The following is a 27,229-nucleotide window of genomic DNA, read 5'->3' as shown; positions in this document are numbered from 1 at the left end:
ATCATGTGGTCTTTGTAGTTCCTTCTTGCTCCATATCTGAAAAAGAATATGCCATTCTAATTCAGTATACTGTTAGCTCCATTAGTTGAATACTGAACTGGAGATTAGTAAACTGGTGGCTTGTTCAGCATGTTATCCTGAGACAGTTAAGCAACACTGAGGAGAACGGGAGGTTGTAAAGGATTGCCTAGATTGCATAGTCCTCCTGTCACAGTGGGATAGGAATATCGTCATCATCATCAAGTCAACAGACCACCTTGTTTTGAATCCTTCGTTGTTTCTGGGTTAAAATCCTTCAACAATATTCCTCACAGCATTGATGAAGTGCCGTTGCTACATGGAGTCCAATTGTTCAAACAGATCATTTCCATCTCAACTGGGCAATTACATCAGGGAAGTACATTTCCATTGATGCTCACATCCCAAAGAATGCTTCAATAACAATAACATATGTCATTGGGAATTCTTGACAAATTTTAAATGTCCCATGCTACTCTGGTAAATGAGATGGGTGACTTTTGTTCTGTTTATCTCTTTGCTCTCACTGTTTCTCCTTCTCTCTCCCTCTCTTAATCTCTGTCAGTCTTTATTTCTCTTATTCTTTCTGCCTCCCAGTTCTTCTCTGAATCTATTTTTCTCTCTTTCTGTCTTCCCCTCCATATCTCTGCCTCTGCTTCTCCTTTCTTCTATATATTCCTCTCTTAGTTTAACACTGTCTGTCTCTCCCTGACTTTCCTGCCTCTGCCTCTCTTGTACTTCTTTCTTTCTCTTTAGCCTTTGACCCTGTCCCTCATTTCGTTTTGTGCTCTCTTTCCTTTCATTTTTTATCTTTGACTCTATGTCCTTCTCCTTCCACTGTTTTTCCTTTGCACTCTCCTCTTTGTCTTGTTCTGTTTCTACTTTAAGCTCTCATTCTCCTGCCTCTCATGTTGTCTTTCCCTGTATCTCAAACAGAACTTTCTGTTAACACTTGTAATTTATGTGACAATGTGCCCAAAGACAAAAATAAAGCTTTCTATCATATGGTTAACTAAACGCCTGTTACATTCAGCAAGACTTATACAATATAGACATCAATCAAAGGAATATAAACCCAGTGTGATGTAAATCTATATACATTAATCACGGTAACATTTTTAGTCATGCTACAATATTTAATATCATGCAGCTTTGCTTTCTATTCGTAAATGCAAACTGCATCACTTGGAGTTTAATCATAAAGGACATGTGATATAATTTATTGGAATGTTAATCTTTCATTTCTACCAGTGCTAGGTTAATACTTTACAACGACGTTATTCCAGCCATGTGTAATGTCTGTGCAGTTTGAGCTGTTGGGCAGGTGCCACAGGTGATTAATGCCCCAATGGTTTTATATTTCTCCTTCTAATTCAGAACTCAATGAGGTGGGGGAGAGAACTGTGTGGAAATTTACCCTTGGCATTCACACTCCATTTCGAAAACTCTGGGATGAAAAACATTGAAAAGGGAAGGAGGGTTGGTAGAGACAGTTGTGAAACAAACCATTGGGCTCAGGTTGTTTATTTGTGTCTACGTAACAAATCCCATTTGTTTTGTGTGGGGCCTGATGCAGTTTATCACTGTCAGGCAATGGAAAATGATATATTACACTGGCATCAAGCAATCGTTAGCGAACTAGCTCCACGTAAGTTCATTTCCTGATGTTAAACAATATGCCCTCTCACTGAAAAGTTGATTGTCCAAATAAATGATACTTTCTAAAAAAAAAGTGAATCTGGGTTTGGGGACACAAGGTACAAAAAGCAGATACTGATCTCAAAGTTGCCAGGCTGGAACCTATTCCTGTTACATTCTATCACCTGTAATACTTTTTTACTTTAATACTTTGGTAAACGATAAATTCCTTATCAAAAAATTGACTATGGTCAACTTGAAGAGTTCTACAGAGCAGTGACTAAGGGGGATCTGCAGTGTTTCTGACTGGCATGGCTGACAATAAATTCACCATCCATACCTAGTGGTTAGCACTGCTGCCTCACAGCGCCAGAGACACGGGTTCAATTCCCGCCTCGGGCAACTGTCTGTGTGGAGTTTGCACATTCTCCCCGTGTCTGCGTGGGTTTCCTCCGGGTGCCCCGGTGTCCTCCCACAGTCCAAAGATGTGCAGGTTAGGTGCATAGGCCATGCTAAATTGCCCGTAGTGTTAGGTGAAGGGGTAAATGTACGGGAATGGGTCTGTGTGGGTTGATCTTCGGCGGGTCGGTGTGGACTTATTGGGCCGAAGGGCCTGTTTCCACACTGTAAGTAATCTGATCTAATCTAACATTTGCCCAATTTTCCCAGACTTCTTACTTTAGTTCTTTCTTTATTTGTTTGATAACCTTAAAAATAAAGTTAGTTTATCATTCCCAGCAGAAGGATTGGGTTACAATTCCCAGCAGGGAGCACTGGGTTACAGTTTCCAGCAAGGAGAATAGGGTTATAATTCCCAGCAGGGAGAATAGGGTTACAATTCCCAGCAGAGAGGATAGGGTTACAATTCCTAGCAGGGAGCACTGGGTTCTAATTCCCCGGAGGGAGAATAGGGTTACAATTCCCAGCAGACACATTGGGCTACAATTCCCAGAGGCACTGAATTATAATGCTCAGCAGGGAGAACTGGATTACAATTCCCATCAGGGAGCACTGGGTTACAATTCCTAGCAGAAGCATTGAGCTACAATTCCTAGCAGAGACGCTGAGTTACAATGTTCAGCAGTGAGCACTGGTTTACAATTCCTAACAGAGGCATTGAGTTCCACTTCACAGCAGGGAGCACTGGGTTACAATTCCCAACAGAGGCATTGAGTTCCACCTCACACCAGGGCGCATTGGGTTACAATTCCGAGCAGGGAGCACTGGGTTACAATTCCAAGCAGGGAGCACTGGGTTACAATTCTGAGCAAAGGCACTGAGCTACAATTTGCAGCAGGGAGCACTGGATTACAATTCTCAGCAGAGGCACTGGGTTCGAAATCCCAGCAGAGCCATTGAGTTACAATTTTCAGCAGGGTGCATTGAGTTATAATTCCCATCAGGGAGCACTGAGTTATAATTCCCAGCAGGAAGCACTGGGTTACAATTCACAGCAGGGAGCACTGGGTTACAATTTCCAGCAGAGAGCACTGGGTTACAATTTCGTGCAGGGAGCAGTGGGATGTAATTTCCAGTGGAGCACACTTAGTTCTAATTCCCAGCAGAGAGAATTACAGTATCCAGCCGAGAGCATGAGGTTTACTGTTCCCAGCAAAAAGTACTGGGATAGAATTCCCAGCAGAGTGCATGGGATTTACAATTCCCAGCAGAAAGTACTAGGATAGAATACCCAGCAGAGAGCATGGGAGTTTATAATTCGCAGCAGAATGTACTGGGAAATAATTCCCAGCAGAGAGCATGGCATTTACAATTCGTAGCAGAGATCTTCTGGTTACAGTTCCCAGCAGAGAGCACTGAGATGCAATTCTCAGCAGGAGGCCTATTGGGCTGCAATTCCCAGCAGGGAGCATTAGATTGTGACCAAGTGATGAGAACCATGCCTGATTTCCCTTCACCCCTGCCCCTTCCTAACTCAATATTTCAAGTGTTTTGATCCGCTAAATATGTTGTTATGTGAAGATTTGGTCTAGGGAAGTCAATGCATAAGATATACAAATATAATAACTAATATAAGAAAATAACTAACAAATCCCAAAGGGAAATTAGGGGAAGTTGTATTGACTCAGACAGTGATTAGGATGTGGAGTATATTACAAGGAGGACTGAGGGAAACAACACTGATGTATGAGGGATAATCTCAATAAACACAGGGAGCAGAAGAACTGTGTTGATTGAGTTACAATGTGGAGATGCCGGTGTTGGACTGGGGTGGACAAAGTTAAAAATCACACAACGCCAGGTTATAGTCCAACAGGTTTATTTGGAAGCACTAGCTTTCGGAGCACTGCCTGATGAAGGAGCGGTGCTCCGAAAGCTAATGCTTCCAATTAAACCTTTTGGACTATAACCTGGTGTTGTGTGATTTTTAACCCTTGATTGAGTTAGGTGGTTTGGGTGAGGGTTCATGTGGAGCATGAATATTTGCAAAGTCCTATTGCCCTAAAATGCCTGTTTCTGTGCTAAATGTATTTTGCAACTCCCCAGCAGGGTCCCAGTATAGCTCTGACAGGAATCTTTTTCCTCTGGTAGCTGCAATCCCCAGGCATCGGTTCACAAGCTACAGGCAGTCCGGAAGGTCACCTTTAACAGCAGCAATGGCACACAGCATCCTGTGGTGGGAACGGTGGACACACGAGTCTCTGTGGGTTGTCTCCGCAGCAGTTTCCTGGAGAAAAGCAGCAGTTGCAGTGAGCAGAAAGTGTAGGTGCTGAGGTTTGCTGCGCTGTTCCCTTTGACTTACCCATTGCTACATTTCAATTGCAAGCATTAATCGCAAGGAGCTTTGCTGGTTTGTTTGGTCAGCATTAGAAGCCATGTAGAACATTGTTTAGTTCACCCTTCGAGTCTTTCAACACACCGCCACGATTAATAATGATCGAGGAGTTATGTGTTTTTCTAAGTATGTAATCACTGAGGATAAATTCCTGAGCACAATAATTGAGTAACTAAATCCCAGTTTGCAGCCTAACTTCTGTTGCCAATTTAGGTAACATAGCAAGCTTACAGCCAGCAAGTATTGCCATGTCTGGCTTATAACTGCATTACATCGTGTAATCTTGTCTGTTACAGAGGCAGAATGCAATTGCGCAGTGTTGTTCAACATATTAACTATTAGCAATATGTAGATAAGCAAAACTCATGGCTAATTGCTTTTCAGATTAACATTCAAAAATTGACTTCTAGACATCTTGGTTGGGCATGTGACCTTGATTTTCAGCTTATGGCATTTGATTGTGAACTCCAATTTTTTGGGGTGATTGTCAATACAGCAATATTTTGTCAGTATATTGTCAGTATTTTTTATTGATTCATTGCTTTGAGTGCCGTAGTTCCTCTGTTATTGAACAATAACAGATACTTCTTAGGTAAACGTGTTTGAAGTATATTTTCCTGTTTTGTATAGATTGCCTTTTCTACTAAAACTGCTGCAAGTTGTTAAAACAGTATCAAGACGTGGCTAATATTTAGGGACTCAACTTCATTTGCTCAAAGTAACGTGTAACAATGGAACACATTTGGAATTGTTAAAGACACTAGCACATGCGCATCTTTAAACATGAACACAGTCACTGGCCAACTTCTACTCAGAGATCCCTGACTGACTGGAGCTCACTGATGCTGGCTCCAGGCTCTGCTCCCTTTTGGAGGAGGCATTAATCCGCTGGGACTTTTGGGAGAGTTGGTGAACTGCTGATCCAAGCTCTTATAACAGATTCCAGAATCCCTAGTCACTGGCTTTACTGATCTGCAGTGGCTTTGAAAAATAGATTATGAAGACTGGTGTAAGGGAAGACTGCATCAGTGTGACCTTTTTTAACAGGGAATTTTTGCAATCAAAGTGTTTGCTTTATGCCTCATGGATCTTGATTTAATAGGGACTGAAGTGTGACTTGATCCTAATTCTCATTCTACAGCTCAAGTAGAGAAACGTGGTGATCTTTTACTGATGCCAATTAATGATGCAGCAAGTTCCCTTTCTCATTCCCTCCCTCCCCAATGCCATGAAGATGCATGGCCAAAATAAGGTCAGTTTGCTGTCTGGTTCTATATAGTAAATTATACTACATGTCCCTGACTGGTTGCTGTCATCTAAGGCCCAGATCACACAATAATTTACATTCTTTCACCACAACAAGCATCACCCAGACCTGTTCACAAGTGGGCCCCATGCTCCAGATCACCAGACTTTCTCTGCCAACTATCAGGAGGGAAAGCTAATTGAAGGTATAGCTTATAGTTGCTACTCTACTAAATCTCAGGCTCCACAGTGGCTCAGACCTCACTGCTGAAACCATGGGTAGGCAGCTCGTTCATCAACCAAATCTCTAAATGCGCGCCAGGGATTATAAAATAATCACTAATAATTCCAATAATGAAATGTCTTTAGCCAGAAAGTGGTCAGTATGTGAAATCTATCACTGCAGCAATTATCTGACAGGAACAGCAGAGATGTCTTAGTGTCCTTGTGTTTAAGCCAGGTAGGCCCAGGATCAAGTCCCACCTGTTCCAAATAGAGTGGGGAAGTTACACATCGGAAGAGGTTGATTTAAAAATATCAACAAGGAAAGGGCTAAATACAATTTGTCCCTGCCCTATATTAAAGGCTCAGGTGTTGCGGTTGTAGTGTCCCTACCTCTGAGGCAGGAGACCTGGGCTTAAGTCCCACTTACTACAGAGGTGTGTAATCCCACTTCTGAGCAGGTTGATTAGGGTGGGGGATAAAATATTTCAATGCCTTTAAAGGGAATTCAGGTAAAGCCTTGATGGAGAATAGAATAGAAGATTATGTTGATGGGATTAGATGAAGTAGGAAGGGAGTAGACACAGAAAAAGCATAAAGACATTGAAATGTTGCTCTGGGTGCCTTGTTTTGGTGTAAATTCCACATGATTGCTCCAACCAAGTTGGATTACCCATGTATTATAATCAACACTTAGTGTACAGGATTAATCCAATTAAAAAGCCCAGTTTACTCTTATACTTTACATTGCTATGGTTTCTATTAGGGTCCCTTCATTAACCCTTCAGTTTCATTTTCTCTTCCTATTTTCTGCTCCATCCCCATTAATCATTTCCCTTACACACACACACACACACAAACATGCCCCCCCGCCCTGTGTTGGTTTCTGTATGACAACCATGAGGAAGTCACAGACTATATACCAAAGTTTGACAAAAAGCTATTCAGATTAAGTTCACTAAGGATCTAACTACTTGAGAAGTGATCTCTAAACTAAGCAAAGCTCTCTTCAGTGCGATACACATCTGTTTTGAGGGCAAGCCAAAAACTGCTGAGTGATGCAGAAGGAAAATTAAAGGGAGGAAAAAAGAGGATTAAAGGGAGTAGATTGTGACAAAATCTCCAAATGATGGGGCACGAAGCCATTAAACCTCCTTAGGCCATTTAACTGAGAAAAGCGATGTGTAAAGAGCAAGGAGCAGTGGGACAATTGATGGTGATTGACCCAGCATTGACTTCACCCTCACAATTTGTGTTCAAGAGCTTTAGGTTAACTTACAGTGAAGTGACAAAAGGGAATGAGTAGGAATCTTCACATGATGTCCCTTTGCCGAGGATCACACTGGCAGATAGTTTTGTAGATATTTATTAACCCAGATTTTCTTACTCAGAGGCAGAGACACTATCAATGTGCCACAAAAGCCTTTATATAACCAGCAACATATGGTCACCTTTAGACTAGTATTTGTTTTTAATTGAATTCAAATTTCACCATCTAACCTGATGGGAAATTGAGCGCATGTCTCAAGAACATTAACTTTGGGTTGCAAACCACTAGGCCAGTGACAACATCACAACCTCCCTCTAAATTGTAATTGAAATATCACTGTGGGTGAATTTGAACCTATACCTTCAGAATATTAGCCTGAGGTACTTGACTGCAAGTAAAGTAGTATTACCACTAAACCACCACTGTGTGTGTGGATGGGGTTATGTAATGCAATCAATTGCTTCCAAACATGACTTGGCTCCCTTACCCCATCGAATTCTATTCTACCACCTGATGCTGAATCAGTATAGATACTGAACTGACAGAGCAAGGGGTATTCGGATGCTGTACTTTGTTCATGTTGATTTTATTTCAAAAATATAGTTTATTCACAAAAAATATCTTTATTATATATACATAGTCACAAATGCAATTTGGTTCTGTATAGTAGCATATCAGTGAAACAAAAACATTGGAATTTGACTCTGTTCAACAAACCAAACACATTACTTACTATATTTACAAGACTATATTTACATGCATTTGAGGCACGAGGAAGGCCCAGTAACTGAACAGACCCCCATTCAACTTTGACAGAAAGACTTCAGATAGTGATCTTTTCTCACTGTGACTTGGCAGCAGTTGCCCCAAGCTTTAGTGCATCCCTCAGCACATAATCCTGGACCTTGAAATGTGCCAGTCTGCAACACTCAGTCCCGGTCAGCTCCTTGTTCTGTCAGACCAACAGGTTTCGGGCAAAGCAAAGAGAGTCTTTCCCTGAGTTGATGATCCTCCAGGCTCACGTTTCTTCCATGCAGCAAATCTCAATGGTTTAATCCGTTGTTTCCTTCTGTCTTTTACTTTCCTCGCTCAATGAATTGCTTTTCCCTTCACATTCATGCTGTCTCGCTTTTGCTGTCTCTGTCTTTCTCTCCTCCTCCTTTACTAGTGATGATGAAGGTAGCATAACACAGAGCCTTGACTTAGCAGCAGCGCCTAGCTCAGAGGTACGGCGGAGGCCCAGACGATATTTTGGCACTGGCGTGAATCGCAAAACATCTGATCGCTTCAAGACACAGCCCCTTACAGTGATTGAACGGTGAGATACAATTGGGCACAAGGCTCCTAAACACATTAAACTTCAATAATTCAATTAAGTGGAAAGAGGTTTTAACCCAGGTTTCCTTCCTATGCTCAATAATATTTGAAGCAGAAAACATTTGAACTGATTGTCAAGGCATCACAGTCATGCCTCATTCTTACTTCGATGCAGAGATGGTTATTTATTGATTTATGGGCAATGACTATGATCAGGAACATGGGATTGTTGCTCCCCATCCTGCTCAAGGGACTTTGAGCCCAGTTATCAAACCCAATCTCCAACCACAACCACAGTCAGCATGCATAAGATGTTACAATGAGGGAATTTCCAGTCTCAGAAGTGCTACACTGAGCTATTCAGGGATTGAATCAAATCTTGCTGTAACATGCTACCGAGCTAATCGATCCAGCTGTTTGCAATGGAACAAACCCTAGAGAGCGTGATTATGTGTTGGAACGACTGTGCGTCAGAGTTTTTTTTATAATATCTGTTACAAAAATGTAAAGTAGTAGTAAAACGGCCATTTGCCTCCCCAAACCTACACTGTCATTAAATAAGATCATGGCTGGTGTGATAACCCACATTCCCAACTATGCCAGCAACCTTTCACCATAAAAATTTGTAAGGACTTTGCTTCCATCTCAATGACTCATTAAATGACAGTCCTGAAATAATAATGTGACAGAATTTATACGGCAATACATCAAGCTTAATTTTAAACCAATCCTCTGGCAAATACCAGACCTGATATTTCAAACGGGTGTCTTTATGTTTTCAAAATATTAATTAAGAAAGAAAACACATTATTCAACCAACTCCTGTCTTTTGTTGTTGAAATGTTGACAGCCTATTCAACTGCGAAGGCATCACAGTTATGCCTTATTCTTACCTGAATGCAGATATGAACATTATTGGTTAGCGTGCAGTGGCCATCAGCTGGAACTTTCATTCTTAAAATTACAACTAGTCTAATCAGGAATAAAATCAAAGCACATTTTTCATACACAGGACTTGGAAACATGGAACTCTGTTCTCAAGAAACAATCCTGGATTCACAGATACTTTCAAAACCGAGATCGATAGCTTTTGGTTGAGGATGGAGATTAAGAGATATGCAAAAATGTCCTGCAAATGGGACTGAGACATATCAGCTAAAATGTCACTAAATATTGAAGAAATATTGGCCCCGTATTATTATTGGTTGTTAAAGTTTCAGTGAACTTTCAACAACAACAAAAAATGGAAATTGAGTGAGATCATCCATTTTTAATTCTAAGTTTGGTGAATTGTGTAAAAACACATGGGACACCCTGTTCCCCTCCTGCCAAGAAATCTCACTCAGTCTTAAACCAAAAGATCGTAAGACTTAGGAGCAGAATTAGGACATTCAGCCTGTTGAGTCTATTCCATCATTCAATCATGGCTGCTTTGTTTCTCAACCCTACTCTCCTGCCTCTACCCCTGATCCCCTTTCCAATCAAGAACTGACCTATCTCTGTCTCATGTACTCAATGACTAGGCCTCCACAATCTTCTGTGGTAAGGAGTTCCACCCATTAGCTGAAGAAATTCATCCTCATCTCAGTTATAAAAGGGTCACCCCTTCACTCTGAGACTGTGCTCTTGGCTCTGTGCTCTCCTACTGGTAGAAACATGTTCTCCATGTCCATGCGATCCAGGTGTCTTAGTATTCTGTAAGTTTCAATCAGATTTACCATCATGCTTCTAAACTTCATCGAATACAGATCCAGAGTCCTCAACTGCTCCTCAAATGACAAGCCCTTCATCCCCAGAATGGTTCTCGTAAACGTCCTTTGGACCCCCTCATTATTCTTTAGATACGGGACCCAAAACTGCCTGCAATATTCCAAATGTGGTCAGACCAGAGCCTTATACAGCCTCAGCAGTGCATCTCTGCTTTTGCATTCTAGATCTCTGAAAATAAATGCTAACATTGCATTTGCCTTCCTAACTGCCAGCTGAACCTGTATGTTAACCCAAAAAGAATCCTAAACTGTTAATCCCAAGTCTCTTTGTGCTTCTGATTTCTGATTTCACCAGCTAAAATCCTGAAAAAGACTCCTTTATCCTCATTCTCTGCCTTCTGACAATGAGGAACCCTCTATCCATTCCAGTACCATACCCGTAATACCATGAGCTCTTATCAAATTTAGCAGCCTCTTGTGCAGCACCTTGTCAAATGCCTTGATCACATACACTGGCTATCTTTTGTCTGACCTGCTAGTTACCTCCTCAAAGATGTTTAACAGACTTGTCTAACATGATCTCCCTTTGATGAAGCCAACTTGATTCAGCCCTATTCCAAGTACTCTGTAATCTAATGATTAGATTAGATTAGATTAGTTACAGTGTGGAAACAGGCCCTTCGGCCCAACAAGTCCACACCGACCCGCCGAAGCGCAAACCACCCAGACCCCTTCCCCTACATTTACCCCTTCATCTAACACTACGGGCAATTTAGCATGGCCAAATCACCTAACCTGCACATTTTTGGACTGTGGGAGGAAACCGGAGCACCCGGAGGAAACCCAAACAGACACAGGGAGAATGTGCAAACTCCACGCAGTCAGTCGTCTGAGGTGGGAATTGAACCCGGGTCTCTGGCGCTATGAGGCAGCAGTGCCAACCACTGTGCCACCGTACCGCCCACAAATAATGCTTATTAATGGAATCTAAAATCTTATCAAGAACCGAGGTCAGGCCAACTAGGCTATAGTATCCTATCTTCTGCCTCCCTCCCTTCTTAAACAGGGTATTGCATTAATCATTTTCTAGTCCTCTGGCACCCTCCCTGACTCGAGTGATTCCTGAAAGATCACAACCAATGCCTCTACAATCCCCTCAATTATCTCTTTCAGAACCCTGAGGTGCAGTGCATTTGTTCCAGATTATTGATCCATCTTCAAACTTCCAGCTTTCCCAACTCCTTCTCTTTAGTGATTGTCACTACACTCACCTCTGCCCCAGACTCTCTTGAAGTTCTGATATGCTGCTGGTGTCTTCCACTGCGAAGACTGATGCAGAGTATCTATTCAGTTCCTCCACCATTTGTTTGTTTCCTTTATTACTTCTCTAGCATCATTTTGCAGGAGTCCAATGTTTACTCTGTTTTAATTATCCTCTGCTGGCTTTTAAAGGCTTCCCAATCTGCTGTCTTCCCATTAATTTTCACCGCATTGTATGCTTTTTCTGTTTTTTATGCTGTCCCTGACTTTCATTGTCAGCCATGGTTATCTCATCCTCTCCTTAGTATGTGTCTCCTTCCTTGGGATGGATTTCTGCTGTGCCTCCCAAATTATTCCCAAAAATTCCAGCCATTGCTGCTCCACTGTCTTCCCTGCAGTGCTCCCATTCCAAACAAGTCTGGCCAGCTCCTCCCTCATATGTCTTTGTAGTTACTTTTACTCATTTGTAATACTGTTAACATCTGATTCCAGTAGATCCCTTTCAAACTGTAGGCTGAGTTCTATGATGTTATGGTCACTGCCCCTTAGGGCTTCCTTCACCTTACACTCCCTAATCATTAAGCTGGCTCATTACACATCCTCAAACCCAGAATTGCCTCTTCCCTTGTGGGCTCTAACAATTTTATAGCAAACATTTTATAGCAAAAATTCTAAAAGATGAGAGACTAAACAAACAGGTATTTTTCAATATATAATTTCAGTTGCATTCTACTGTAAACTTTTGCTAGAAATTCTGTGTATTACGATCTTATACTCTACAACCACCTGATGAAGGAGCAGTGCTCCAAACACTAGTGCTTCCAAATAAACCTGTTGGACTATAACCCGGTGTTATGTGATTTTTAACCTCTTTAATCTGGTTGACCCTGTGTCAATTTTCTTGTGGCTTTGGTAGTAATCCAGAGATTATTATCATTTTGGCTCCTAATTTAGCCTCTAGCTGCACATATTCCTTCAGCAGAACCTGTGTTGTCGTTACCTACGTTGACCACGAGAACTGGACCTTTCCCCTCCCATTCCAAGTTCCTCTGCAGCCCTGATAAAAGATCCTGAACACAGGCACCAGGCAGGCAATGCAGCCTTTGGGATTGTCAATCCTGGCCACAGAGAACTGTCTATACCCTTGACTATATTATCCCCAATTACATTTCTCTTTTTTCCGTCCTCTCGAATGTGGTTCCCTATTCCAAGGTGCTATGATCAATTTGGTTGTCCTCCCTGAAACCCTGATTTTCATCCACACAGAGAACAATAAACCATTAAAGGGTCTCAATTAGCCCGGCAAGCCTTCCAACTCAGAACAGAATCCCTGTGGTAATGGGAGCACAGAACAGGACAGGGGAAGATGGTGGGAATCTCCCCAACAGCAACCCATCAGATCATCTTCCCCTCCCACCATCTTTTTCTCCATTTCTCAGGAGGGGGGGATTTCACATGCAATCTCTAATCCCTACCCTTCCTTCCTATCTGTGAATAAGCACTAGTGAAAGACAGGACGCTCAGTGGCCAGTTGCATTGTGATTGAGCTGACCTAGATCATATCTTGTTTTATATATGAAATGTGGTTTTCATTTGGTGTCTGTGAAAAGCTTATAACATACAAGATTGATGTATAATACTGAGTCAGCCGTGTGTGATAGCATCGTCTGGAAGCACTATTGAAATTGCCATCAGCAATGTGAGAGTACAGTACTATTGCTCAGAGTCACCTTCTGACGTATAGTTTGTAAAGATTTTGTAATTAAAACTTATATAGTTACAATGGAGAAAATATGAATTTTGTTTTGTTCCTCAACATCTTCCAGGTTATATCAGTAACTGATGTTCAATATATCTTCTCAATATTACAGAGAGTTAGTGCTGAACACAAGCAAGTCAAACACTGATGGTGAGTACTATATCTGCATTTCCACACATGGTTAATCGAATTGAAATATTGTGTTGTTTAAGATGTCGTGGTTCTGCTAGGGTCTTTTTTGGTTAGATTTGTCTCCACCACCCCTTCTTGTAATGCTGGTCTATGGAGCTCCTTGACATTAAGCAGTGAAGGTTTAAACATTAAAAAGTCTTTGGAGTATTATATAATAAGAAGATAACAGGCTACATTAGCTTAAGGCTGGTTAACTGCATTAATACTAGGTACGAGGTGTTGTGATTCCCTACAGAATAGCAACTAGGTTTAGGTATCTTCTAATCAGAGATGATATTACACAATAGGAAGGGGTTGGAGGGATATGGGCCGGGTGCTGGCAGGTGGGACTAGATTGGGTTGGGATACCTGGTCGGCATGGACAGGTTGGACCGAAGGGTCTGTTTCCATGCTGTACATCTCTATGACTCTGTGACCTCTGGAGTAGGTGGGACTTGAACCCAGGTCTGTCTGACTTAGAGGCAGGGACAGAACTACTGCAGTAACCTGTAGAAGGTATTTTCTATTCAACCTATTACACACAAGGGCTCAGTTATTCTCATTGACAAAAGAGTGAAATTTCATCTTGTTGCAAAAAAAACCATCAGTCTGCTATGTTTGAAAGCAGGCTTTCAGAAATGCATTGCACTCTCTCCCTTTCACATAGTGCCAACTCCTGACAGTTGCAAATCATTTTCAAAAAGGCTTTAAATAATGTACCATGTCACAGATTTATTCAAAAGGTCAGTACATGTGCACACCTGTCCCAGTCTGCACTTTGATCAGTGTATAAGCTTGAATAAGGAAATCAGTGATATTAACACATCACAGCCAAACATACTTAAAATGTCTGAATTACAGAATTGTTGCAAGTTGTAACAGTGCAGAAAGAAGCCATTTGGTCTATCAGGTCTACACTGGCCATCCAAATGAACAGTTCACTGATCATCCTCTCCCCATAACTCTGCAGATCTCTTTTTTCAGAAGATTTCCCTTTTAATACTTCAATTGAACCTACCTCCACCACAGTCTTGGGCAGTGCATTCCAGACCCTAATCGTTCACTGAATGAAAACATTTTCCTGATATTGCGTTTGCTTCTTTTCCCAATAATTTTAAAGCTATGCCCTCTCATTTTTGATTGTTTTATGATTGGAAAGCGTTTCTCCCTATCTACATTGTCCAGACCTTTCCTGATTTTGAATCTTCTGTCAGCCTTCTTTTTTCCAATGGAAACAGCCCCAACGTTTTCAATCTATCTTCATAACTGAAATTGCTAATCCCTGGAACCATTCCCATGAATCCTATCAGCATTCTGCTCAATGTCTTCACATCTTCCCTTATGTGTTGAGCCCCAGACTGGCTGCAATATTTCAAATGAGGCCAAAATAGGGTTTCACACAAATTCAACAAGGCAACATAGCAACAGCATTTGCTCTTATACTCAAAGCCTGCATTAAGAAGGTGTAGCACACTGTGTGCTTTACTAACCATGCTTTCAATCTTTCCAGCCCCTTCAATAACTCATGCTCATTTACCCCTTACTCCTGTACTCCCTGTGAAATTGTGCCCTTTATCTAGCCTTAACTTAATACAGAAATGAATGAGTTCTCCAAAATCAACATCTTCTTTCTTTTATTTCCTCTCATGTAAAACAACATGCTTCACCTAGGGTTGCAGTGTCTCTGTCCCTTCAATAACCCTGCTGTTGGTTTTTTTTTTACAGAGGATGACAAGATGGATGCAAAATCAAAGCTGAGTGTAGCTGCAAAGATGACACTGTTCAAAGTAAGTGCTGGTTTGTAAAATATTCACGATAATTCAAGGAGAGTTTAGTATCTTATCCCCTGTTTTTACCTAACGTTGGGGTGTGGGCTAGGTTTAATCCTTGTTACAGTTTTTTTCTTCTATGAAGTCTCACTGCTATAGTTGGGGTTGAGGTGAAAAACGTTGTTGTAAAATAGTGAAACATATGAGCATTTAGTTAAACACCACCTTCAAAAGGGGTTAAACTCAGTGCTCAGCAGAAGGATTTTTAAAGCAGCATATTTCAGACATTGTAAAGTTGCTTTGGACCATTCAATGATTGTTCCTGTCAATTTTGATTGAGTCATTTGCTTTGAGTACAGCAGGGACATTTACCAGTCAGTTTGTCTGGTAAAATTCCATTGCTTGGTGTCAGAAATGCCAAAAAGATTAGACCAGAAAGTGTCGGGTCAGTCAAATACAATGCCACCTCCTAAAATATAAACATTGGCCTGAGCTGCAAATGAGATGGGTCAGGGTGCTTTACCCAGCTGAAAGTTTACTCGAAAGGAACCACAACGAGAAGCTACGCAAGCTGTCACTGGGACAATGTTTTGGCAGGAAATCCACAGCTAGAATTAGCCAAGTTATGTAGAATTATTCTGTTTCTTCTCATTGTGCTCTCTCTCTCTCTCTCTCACTCTCTCTTTCATATTTTCATTAGGAACTGGAGAAAGGGTCTCCTGCAGAGTCTGCTGCAAAGTTGCGTCCTCGCAGCAGCAATGCAGCCGTGGAGCGCAGGCTGCGACGTTCCCACGACCGTTCTCGGACTCAGCCAGTGACCACAGAGGAAATGGTGGTGGCAAACAGGTATGGGAAAGCACTGTATTGTTTAGCAGGCAATCTACCGAGCCCACTGTAGAGTCGAGAACATCTTGTCTTTCCCACATTGTGTGAGATGTGAGATGGAGAGAGACAACTGCGGCTCTGTGCTACCAATGTGATCCTCACTAAAGTGTTTACAATAGACCAGATGTTGTGGCCAAAGTAAGAGCTCAATGACACATGCCACTATTAGTGTGTAAACCATCTAGCAACATTGTAATGTGGAAAATACAGCCTGTAGGTTGTGAATAGCCATGAGTTGCTGTCAGATTTAAGTTACTGCACTGTTAGCCCCATGTAAACAGCAGCTTTTTTTTATAGACCTGCCACCTATTAGACAGAAGATTATAGGATAAAGTCCCATTCCAGTTCTCAGTACATAAGGTTGGCTACCTCTCCAGCCTCGTGCAGTGAGAGTGCCACATTATTAGAAATGCTGCTTTTTAGATAAAACTGAAACTGAAACTAATATTTAAATTGCACTTTTTGCTAATATCAAAAAAATTTAACCCACATGAGGAAATATTAGGTCAGATGATTCGAGGCTTGGTCAGAAAGGTAGGTTTTAAGGAGTATCTTAAAGAAGGAAAGTGGGCGAGAGAAGCTGGGAGAAGTTAGGTGGGAGGCCACCAATGATTGAGCAAATAAATTTAGGTTATGTATGAGGCCAGAATTAATGGAGTGCCGATTCCCTTTGAAGCTTGTAGAGCTAGAGGAGATTGTTAGAGGGAGGCATGAGACCATGGGGGCTTTGAAAACAACAATCAGAATTTTAAAATAAAGGCAGAAAGTAGTGTATGTCAGAGAGCACAGGAAGTAAAAGGGCAATGGAACTTGCTACGAGTTAGACAAGGGCAGCAACTAAGGCCTTATCAACTTTAAAATAACAATGGATTGGTTAAAAATGAGGAACAAATCCTCCTCACACCAGGTAACCTTATTCCAGCAGATCAACTCTACCAAAAGAGTAGTTAACTTGTCTTTCATGTACTTTTGTGAGATCTTGCTATGCACAAGTCGGCTGCTACATTTACCTAAATAACAATTATTGCACTTAAATTATCCATTGATAGTAATGTAATTTATGACATAATGAAGGCATGATAAGGTGCTAAATATAACACCAAGATAAGCAAATGAGATGGGGAAAGGGATAGAAGGATATGCTCATGGGGTTAGATGCAGTGGGGTATGAGGAACTTCCTGTGGTGGATCATGGCCAGATTGAAACTCTTGGGCTAAATGAGTTATTTCTCTGCTGCAAGCATTGCAACACATATCTTTATTTGCAATATTTGATAGTGTTTGTGCCCTCCTCACACTTTACTTTTCCACCTCACTTTATATTGACAGTAAATTCAGATAGGTTATACTTGGTCTCCTTATCTGTCTCATTGATGTACATTATAAATAGCTGACATCCAAGTGCTGATCAATGAGGCACTCCACTAGCATCATCCAACCATCTTGGAATTAACCCATTTATTCCTATTCTCTATTTGTTGACCATTAACCAATTTCCTATACATTTCCAACATATATTCTCATACCCATGACCTATAACCTTGTGCGGAGAAAGTGAGGTCTGCAGATGCTGGAGATCAGAGCTGGAAATGTGTTGCTGGAAAAGCGCAGCAGGTCAGGCAGCATCCAGGGAACAGGAGAATCGACGTTTCGGGCATAAGCCCTTCTTTCCTGAAGAAGGGCTTATGCCCGAAACGTCGATTCTCCTGTTCCCTGGATGCTGCCTGACCTGCTGCGCTTTTCCAGCAACACATTTCCAGCTATAACCTTGTGCAACAATCTCTGTGAGACACTTTACTCATGCCTTCCTAAAATGCATCTACATTACATGCATTGCCTCCCCTTCAGCATCCCAACTAGTCAAAACCACAAAAACTCTAATAGATCTATCAAATGCCATTCCTGTTCAATAAAATCATGTTAAAAGGCCAGTTTCTGGTCCTAATTTCCTAAAATATGCTGCCTGATTTTGCTCTTGAATGGCTGACCTCTCATTTTAACTTTGCGTCTTCTTTTACATCGATGATCTCCCACAAGATGAAAGATTTTCTCCTTACCTATCCAATCAAATCCTTTGATTAATTTAAACAACTCGATTGTCAAGTGACATCGCTCCAGTATTGCCCTCTGAGACCTTGTCAGTCTTTATTTTCAAATGTGGCTTGGGATAGTAGATATTGGGAGGAAATTTGATCATGGATAGCATCACATCCAAACACAATTCCATTCTAATGAGCGACTGGAAGCAAGAGTTTTCCAGAAGGTGTCACTTCATGGCTAATAGTAATGGGAGGTCCAACAGATATGTGTCCATTTATGGTTGATAGCAAATTGTAGGATGTAGTTAATACTCAGGAGGGCTGGAACAAATTAAAGAAAACATTTTTAAATGAGTAGAATGGCCATGTATTTGGTAATTGAACATTAAACAGATAAATGCAAGTTAGGTACTTTGGTAGAAGAAATTAGCAGACAAAATAGTCCTTGGAAAAGAATGCCTAAGTGACGTGAAGAAGCAAAGGGATCTCAGGGTAGAGATTCACCAATCAGTACAAGTAATGCACAGGTTAACAAGTTTGTAAACAAAAGAACAAAAGCACTGATATTTAATTCTCAATATGAAAACCAGAGAAATATGTTAACTTTATTTGAACCTTAGTATGTATGTATATGGCACACATTGTACAGTTCTACTCCACATGTTGCAAGGAAGATGGAGAAAAAGCATAAAGAATGAAGTCCAGATGAAGATCAAACCAGAGCTAATTGAGTGATGAAGTAGGGTAGAAAGTGAGGTCTGCAGATGCTGGAGATCAGAGCTGAAAAATGTGTTGCTGGAAAAAGCACAGCAGGTCAGGCAGCATCCAGGGAACAGGAGAATCGACGTTTCGGGCATAAGCCCTTCCTGAAGAAGGGCTTATGCCCGAAACGTCGATTCTCCTGTTCCCTGGATGCTGCCTGACCTGCTGCGCTGTTCCAGCAACACATTTTCAGAGCTGATGAAGTAGAGTCAAGGGGATGAATGGTCCAATGTTGTTCCTAACCCAAAAGACAAACAGCTTCTCCCAAGTGAAGGAAAGGATTAAATTTGAAGAATAGTTTTCTTCACATTGTTCAACTTCTCCTCCAACTGACAAAAACTCTGCTGTTAGCATCCCTAAGGCACAGTCACCAAAGGAGCAAGATACAGATGGAAAAAAGAGCAGTGCAGTTGAACAGGAGGTTGAAGAGAGAGGCGATGAGAATTCAAAGCTGAGTCTGAACCAGAAGATGGCCTTGTTCAACAGTCTGTGTCAGCCCATGCCAAAGAAGATGCCTGCAATGGAAGGACGTAATGGACGCAGACAGAAAGGGGCTCGGTATCGCACCCAACCTGTCACCATCGGTGAGGTCCAGCTGGTAAATATTATTTTTATTTCAATGTTCCTAAGATAGCAAAGCAGAATAGTTTCCTTCCTGTGATCCATGACGTGAAATAATCCCCAACTGTTTGTGCAATAATTAATGACTACTGAAAGGTTTAAGGCCTTCCTTGAAAGTTTTGCATTTGATCAGAAAACTAGGAGCAGATGTAGGCCATTCGGGCCCTCAAGCCTGCTGTGCCATTCAATAAGACCCTGGCTAGTCTGATTACATCACATTCTCAACTACTGCTGATAACCTTTCACTCTGATCAAGAATCTGCCTCTTGCTTTAAATATTCCAACCCTCTGCTTCCACTGCCTTTTGAGGAAGAGACCATCTGAGAATGAACTTCTGCTCATCTCTGCTTTAAATGGATGTCTCCTTAATTTTAAACAGTGAATCTGGGTTTTAGAATCTCCAACAGGATGTGATAGGGAAACTCAGCATGTCTGACATCATTTGGATCTTTCTGTACAGAGAGATGCATTTCTCTGTTTTTGTTTCAGGCTTTCAGTTCTTTGCTTTATAATACCCTCTCCATATGCAGTCCCACAACACTAGGATCTTACATGTTTTAATTAAATTGTCATTGATTGTACTGTACTCCAGCAGCTATGAACCTGACTGGTTTAACCTTTCCTCATAAACCAACCCTCCCCTCTCCAAACATCGTAGCTATTCCAGGTAGTCGAATAATCCTTCACTAAACTGCTTCCAAACAAGTTGCATCCTTCCGCAAATAAGGATAGCAATTCTGCACACTGTAAACAATTGCCCTCGCAATGAACAGTAACATTCTGTTAGCTTTCTAATTAATTGCTCTACCTGCATATTAGCCTTTGTGATACATGCGCCCATACACCTAAGATTTTAAACATTACAGTTGATTGTCCAGTCTAAAATGTTCACTGAGGCATGAAGACTGTGCAAACCTAATATCTAATTTATGCTAGTTCTGTGGCAGCACAGTGGCTCAGTGGCTAGCCACACAGCACCAGGGACCTTGGCTTGATCCCACTCTTGGGACTGTCTGTGTGGGGTTTGCACATTCTCCCTGTGTCTGTATGGGTTTCCTCCGGATGCTCCAATTTCATCCCACAGTACAATAATGTACAGGTTAGGTGGATTGACTATGCTAATTTGCCCATTGTGTCCAGCCAGGAATGTGCAAGCTAGTGGGTTAGCCATGGGAAATGCAGGGTTAAAAGGATGGGGGTGGGTCTGGATGAGATGTTCTTTGAGGGTCGGTGTGGACTTGAGCAGCCAAATGGCCTGCGTTCACAGTGTAGAAATTCTATAAATGTCGTTAGGGGTAATATGGCTAACTACCTTGTACGTGGAGGGAAAAAATAGCCAATATTCCGATTGAGACTTACTATCTAATGATTCCTACTGAAAAATGCATGGGCATTGAATGAGAGTGAAATGAGTGTTAACCTGTGATGCACTCAATTGTCAAATAGCCTACTGGCGCCATACAGGGTCACACTCAATGAGCATGGATTGTAGCATTGCCATCCCATGTGGAATTAAACCCCTGCATTGGTCCATGTGCTAGAGGGGGTAAGAAAAGATATTAGTGTGAAATACTAAATTGATTGGAAAATCTATCTGTAAAAGAACTGCTGTGCTTTCAATTGAGCAAGCTGTCCTTTAATCAACACTTGTTTGCAAGATATTTACACAGTGTCTCTGAGGGGAACTCACTAATACGTTGTAGTGGTAAACCATAGAGACTGCAGTGGGATTGGGAACTGCAAACTCTTGAGAATGGCCCATTGCCAGTTTGTAATTTCTGTTTATTCAACTGGAACAAATATACAGTGACCATTTGGTAATATAGGAAAGAGCACGTCACAAAGCAAGTTAAAAATATAAATTTATTCAAATTAACCAAATCAGGGTACAAAATTCCAAATACTTCAACCTCATTGTCAGTATGTATTTTAACAAAATGTGGTTCTGGCGTATCAGGCTGTGCTCATGTTTAAAAATATATCCAGTGTCAACATGGCACAGTTGCCGGCATTTAACTCAACAGATTGAAGGTCCAAAGCCCACTGGAGTATGAGCACACACCCTATACTGATACAATTAATGTAGTACTGACGGACTATTACACACTCCTACTGCCTGTAAAGGAACTCTTAGATGATTTTTGGAGGAGAGGTGTGCCAATGTTCAGGTCAACATGCCTATCATAATCCTATCACCAGGAACACCATCACTGGTCATTTGTTCCTTTACTGCTTATGTGATCCTCCTGTGCACTTGTTGATTCTGCATTGGTATAGAATCCCTAGACTGTGGAAACTGGCCCTTTGGCCCATCCAGTCCACACCAACCTCCAAGAGCATCCCATCTAGACCCACCCCTTTACCCTATCCCTGTAACCCTGCATTCCCCATGGTTAATCCACCTAGCCTGCATATCCCTAGATGCTACAGGCAACTTAGCATGACCAATCTACCTAAGCTGCACATCTTTGGATTGTGGGAGGGAATCAGACGAAACCCACACAGACACATGGAGAATGTGCAAACTCCACATAGATAGTTGCCTGAGGTTGGAATCGAACCCAGGTCTCTCGTGCAGTGAGGCTGCTGTACTAACCACTGAGCCACCATGCTGCCCCTTTTATTGAGGCAATTTCACTTTAAAATGATGAATTGACAATGAAATGTTTTGGAAATGTGTTGCTGGAAAAGCGCAGCAGGTCAGGCAGCATCCAGAGAACAGGAGAATCGACGTTTCGGGCATAGGCCCTTCTTCAGGAATGGGGAAAGTTTGTCCAGCAGGCTAAGATAAAAGGTAGGGAGGAGGGACTTGGGGGAGGGGCGTCGGAAATGTGATAGGTGGAAAGAGGTCAAGGTGAGGGTGATAGGTCAGACTGGGGTGGGGGCGGAGAGGTCGGGAAGAAGACTGCAGGTTAGGAAGGCGGTGCTGAATTTGATGGATTTGACTGAGACAGGGTGGGGGGAGGGGAAATGAGGAAACTGGTGAAATCAGAGTTCATCACTTGTGGTTGGAGGGTTCCTAGCCGGAAGATGAGGCGTTCTTCCTCCAACCGTCGTTTTGTTGTGGTCTGACGATGGAGGAGTCCAAAGACCTGCATATCCTTGGTGGAGTGGGAGGGGGAATTGAAATGTTGAGCTACAGGGTGGTTGGGTTGGTTGGTCCGGGTGTCCCAGAGGTGTTCTCTGAAACGCTCCGCAAGTAGCCGGCCTGTCTCCCCAATATAGAGGAGGTCACATCGGGTGCAGAGGATGCAATAGATGATATGTGTGGAGGTGCAGGTGAATCTGTGGCGGATATGGAAGTTTCCTTTGGGGCCTTGGAGGGAGGTGAGGGGGGAGGTATGGGCGCAAGTCTTGCACCTCCTGCGGTTGCAGGGGAAGGTGCCGGGAGTGGAGGTTGGGTTGGTGGGGGGTGTGGATCTGACGAGGGAGTCACGGAGGGAGTGGTCTTTACGGAATGCTGATAGGGGAGGGGAGGGAAATATATATTTCCCTCCCCTCCCCTATCAGCTATATTTCCCTCCCCTCCCCTATCAGCTATATTTCCCTCCCCTCCTCTATCAGCTATATTTCCCTCCCCTCCCCTATCAGCTATATTTCCCTCCCCTCCCCTATCAGCTATATTTCCCTCCCCTCCTCTATCAGCTATATTTCCCTCCCCTCCCCTATCAGCTATATTTCCCTCCCCTCCCCTATCAGCATTCCGTAAAGACCACTCCCTCCGTGACTCCCTCGTCAGATCCACACCCCCCACCAACCCAACCTCCACTCCCGGCACCTTCCCCTGCAACCGCAGGAGGTGCAAGACGTGCGCCCACATCTCCCCCCTCACCTCCCTCCAAGGCCCCAAAGGAAACTTCCATATCCGCCACAGATTCACCTGCACCTCCACACATATCATCTATTGCATCCTCTGCACCCGATGTGGCCTCCTCTATATTGGGGAGACAGGCCGGCTACTTGCGGAGCGTTTCAGAGAACACCTCTGGGACACCCGGACCAACCAACCCAACCACCCTGTAGCTCAACATTTCAATTCCCCCTCCCACTCCACCAAGGATATGCAGGTCTTTGGACTCCTCCATCGTCAGACCACAACAAAACGACGGTTGGAGGAAGAACGCCTCATCTTCCGGCTAGGAACCCTCCAACCACAAGTGATGAACTCGGATTTCACCAGTTTCCTCATTTCCCCACCCCCAACCTTTCTCAGTCAAATACATCAAATTCAGCACCGCCTTCCTAACCTGAGATCTTCTTCCCGACCTCTCCGCCCCCACCCCAGTCTGACCTATCACCCTCACCTTGACCTCTTTCCACCTATCACATTTCCGACGCCCTTCCCCCAAGTCTCTCCTCCCTACCTTTTATCTTAGCCTGCTGGACAAACTTTCCCCATTCCTGAAGAAGGGCCTATGCCCGAAACGTCGATTCTCCTGTTCCCTGGATGCTGCCTGACCTGCTGCGCTTTTCCAGCAACACATTTCCAGCTCTGATCTCCAGCATCTGCAGACCTCACTTTCTCCTCAATGAAATGTTTTGGGACATTGAGGGTGCAATAAGTTATGTTCTAAATACAGAATAGTGTCATAGAGTCAGACAGCATGGAAACAGACCCTTTGGACCTACTCATCCATGCCAACCAAGTTTCCCAGACCAAATTAGTTCCATTTGATTTTATTTGTCCCATATTCCGCGAATCTTTTCTATTCATGTATTCATCCAAATGTCTCTTAAATGTCGCAGATGTACTCGTTTCCACCACTTTCTCTGGCATTTTGTTCCATACCCACACCACACTCTGTGTGACAAAGTTGCCGCTCAGATCCCTTTAAATTCTTCGACTCTCACCTTAAATCCACGCCTTTTAGTTTTGGAGTTCCCTACCCTGGGGAAAAGACCTTGGCTATTCGTCCTATCCATACCCCTCACGATTTTATAAACCTCTATAAGGTCACCCCTCAACCTCCTACACTCCTTATCCACCCTGTCATTATGAATCAATCGCTCTATTCCACCCTTTTTTCATAACATCTGTCCTGTACTTGAGAAATCTGAATAAAAACAGTATAGCTAAAAGGACAATCACATACTATCACTTCAGAATCCTTCATTTCCAAGAATTTTGAAATTACATTATCAATATATGCAGAATATCCTTCTTATACTACCGTTAAATGATGATCAGCCCTCAAATTCTCACAACACCAAGTCTCAGTTAAGGAAAAGCTGACATAAACCTAGTCAGAAATGAAGGTTTGGGGATACTTTTCAAGGCAGAGAGTGTGACAAGGAAAGAATTGCAGAGAGTGAGATGGCCGTTACTGAGTGGAGTGAAGAGCAAACAGGTCGAGGTGGTGTGGGATATGATAGGACAGGATGGAGCAGGATAGGACAGGCTGAAACCATGCAGTTAGTCAGACTCAGGACAGGCAGAGTGACTTGGTACATACAATGAGGTGAGGGTGCAGAACTGAAAGAGACAAGACAATGAAATGAAGATTTTAATACCAGAACCTGAGGAATGGGGAGTGTGACTCAGAAATCAGGGGTGAATTTTGGGATGGGGGATATTGAGTTTGGGATGGGGAGTGATATTGTATTAGAAGGAATCTATTTTGAGATGAGAGGATGGAATGGGGTTTAGAAAGGTGGAGTGTGGTTTGAAAGAGTAGAATGAGATTTAGGTTGGGTGATTGGGGGCTTGAGTTGGAAGGAGTAGGATTTGGGATGAAGAGTGAAGTTTGGGATGGAGTGCCGGGTTTTAGAATAGGGAGTGGAGTTTGGGATGGAGTGCTGGGTTTTAGAACGGGGAAGTGGAGTTGGGATGGAGTGCTGGGTTTGAGAATGAGGAGTGGCATTTGGGATGGAGTGCTGGGGTTTAGAATGGGGAGTGGCATTTGGAATGGAGTGCTGGGATTTAGAATGGGGAAGTGGAGTTTGGGATGGAGTGCTGGGGTTTAGAATGGGGAGTGGAGTTTGGGATGGAGTGCTGGGGTTTAGAATGGGGAAGTGGAGTTTGGGATGGACTGCTGGGTTTTAGAATGGGGAGTGGAGTTTGGGATGGAGTGTTGGGTTTTAGAATGTGGAAGTGGAGTTTGGGATGGAGTACCGGGTTTTAGAATGGGGAAGTGGAGTTTGGGATAGAATGCTAGGTTTTAGAATGGGGTAGTAGAGTTTGGGATGGAGTACTGGGTTTAGAATGAGGAAGTGGAGTTTGGGATGGAGTATTGGGTTTTAGAATGGGGAGTGGAGTTTGGAATGGAGTGCTGGGTTTTAGAATGGGGAAGAGGAGTTTGGGATAGAGTGCTGGGTTTTAGAATGGAGAGTGGAGTTTGGGATAGAGTGCTGGGTTTTAGAATGAGGAAGTGGAGTTTGGGATGGAGTACTGGGTTTAGAATGAGGAAGTGGAGTTTGGGATGGAGTATTGGGTTTTAGAATGGGGAGTGGAGTTTGGGATGGAGTGCTGGGTTTTAGAATTGGGAAGTGGAGTTTGGGATAGAGTGCTGTGTTTTAGAATGGGGAAGTGGAGTTTGGGATAGAATGCTAGCTTTTAGAATGGGGTAGTGGAGTTTGGGATGGAGTGCTGGGTTTTAGAATTGGGAAGTGGAGTTTGGGATAGAGTGCTGTGTTTTTGAATGGGGATGTGGAGTTTGGGATGGAGTGCTGGGTTTTAGAATGGGGAGTGTCATTTGGGATGGAGTGCTGGGTTTAGAATGGGGAAGTGGAGTTGGGGATGGAGTGCTGGGTTTAGAATGGGGAAGTGGAGTTGGGGATGGAGTGCTGGGGTTTAGAATGGGGAAGTGGAATTTGGGATGGAGTGCTGGATTTTAGATTGAGGAAGTGGAGTTTGCGATGGGGTACTGGGTTTAGAATGAGGAAGAAGGGCTTATACCCGAAAGGTCGATTCTCCTGTTCCCTGGATGCTGCCTGACCTGCTGCGCTTTACCAGCAACACATTTTCAGCTCTGATCTCCAGCATCTGCAGACCTCACTTTCTCCTTTAGAATGGGGAAGTGGAGTTGGGATGGAGTACTGGGTTTTAGAATGGGGAAGTGGAGTTTGGGATGGAGTGCTGGACGTTAGAATGAGGAAGTGGAGTTTGGGATGGAGTGCTGGGCTTTAGAATGAGGAGGTGGAGTTTGGGATAGAGTGCTGTGTTTTTGAATGGGGAAGTGGAATTTGGGATGGAGTACTGGGTTTTAGAATGTGGAGTGGAGTTGGGGATGGAGTGCTGGGTTTTAGAATGGGGAAGTGGAGTTTGGGATAGAGTGCTGGATTTTAGAATGAGGAGTGGAGTTGGGGATGGAGTGTTGGGTTTAGAATGGGGAAGCAGAGTTCGGGGTGGAGAGATGGGTTTTAGAATGTAGAGTTGTGTTTGGGATGGAGTGCTGGGTTTTAGAATGGGGATGTGGAGTTTGGGATGGCGTGCTGGGTATTCGAATGGGGAGTAGAGTTGGGGATGGAGTACTGGGTTTTAGAATGGGGAAGTGGAGTTTAGGATGAAGTGCTGGGTTTTAGAATGGGGAGTGTCATTTGGGATGGAGTGCTGGGGTTTAGAATTGGGGAGTGGCATTTGGGATGGAGTGCTGGGGTTTAGAATGTCTAGTGGAGTTTGGGATGGAGTGCTGGATTTTAGAATGTGGAAGTGGAGTTTGGGATGGAGTATTGGGTTTTAGAATGGGGAGTGGAGTTTGGAATGGAGTGCTGGGTTTTAGAATGGGGAAGTGGAGTTCAGGATGGAGTATTG

At 43.0% G+C, this 27,229-nt stretch overlaps 1 protein-coding gene across 13 annotated transcripts in view; it reads left to right on the top strand.

Moving 5' to 3' along the window:
• Nucleotides 1-27,229, top strand: part of LOC122540004 (supervillin-like) — a 242,768-nt gene that overhangs the window by 84,235 nt on the left and 131,304 nt on the right. For 9 of the 13 annotated variants that reach the window (XM_043675276.2, XM_043675281.2, XM_043675280.2 and 6 more), the window contains exons 3-8: nucleotides 4,207-4,377; nucleotides 8,356-8,505; nucleotides 13,345-13,382; nucleotides 15,129-15,190; nucleotides 15,873-16,018; nucleotides 19,210-19,456. In XM_043675276.2, the coding sequence (XP_043531211.2) occupies nucleotides 4,207-4,377; nucleotides 8,356-8,505; nucleotides 13,345-13,382; nucleotides 15,129-15,190; nucleotides 15,873-16,018; nucleotides 19,210-19,456 (814 nt within the window). The remainder of the gene's footprint in view (nucleotides 1-4,206; nucleotides 4,378-8,355; nucleotides 8,506-13,344; nucleotides 13,383-15,128; nucleotides 15,191-15,872; nucleotides 16,019-19,209; nucleotides 19,457-27,229) is intronic. The other 4 variants (XM_043675286.2, XM_087977923.1, XM_087977924.1 and 1 more) reach the window with 2 other exon arrangements.

Source organism: Chiloscyllium plagiosum, unplaced genomic scaffold (assembly GCF_037043375.1).
Source record: "Chiloscyllium plagiosum isolate Xiang-an unplaced genomic scaffold, Cpla_swu_hap1 HiC_scaffold_32, whole genome shotgun sequence".
Taxonomy (NCBI): Eukaryota; Metazoa; Chordata; class Chondrichthyes; order Orectolobiformes; family Hemiscylliidae; genus Chiloscyllium; species Chiloscyllium plagiosum.
The sequence above is the reverse complement of the archived record's forward strand: the minus strand, read 5'-3'. Positions and strand labels throughout refer to the sequence as shown.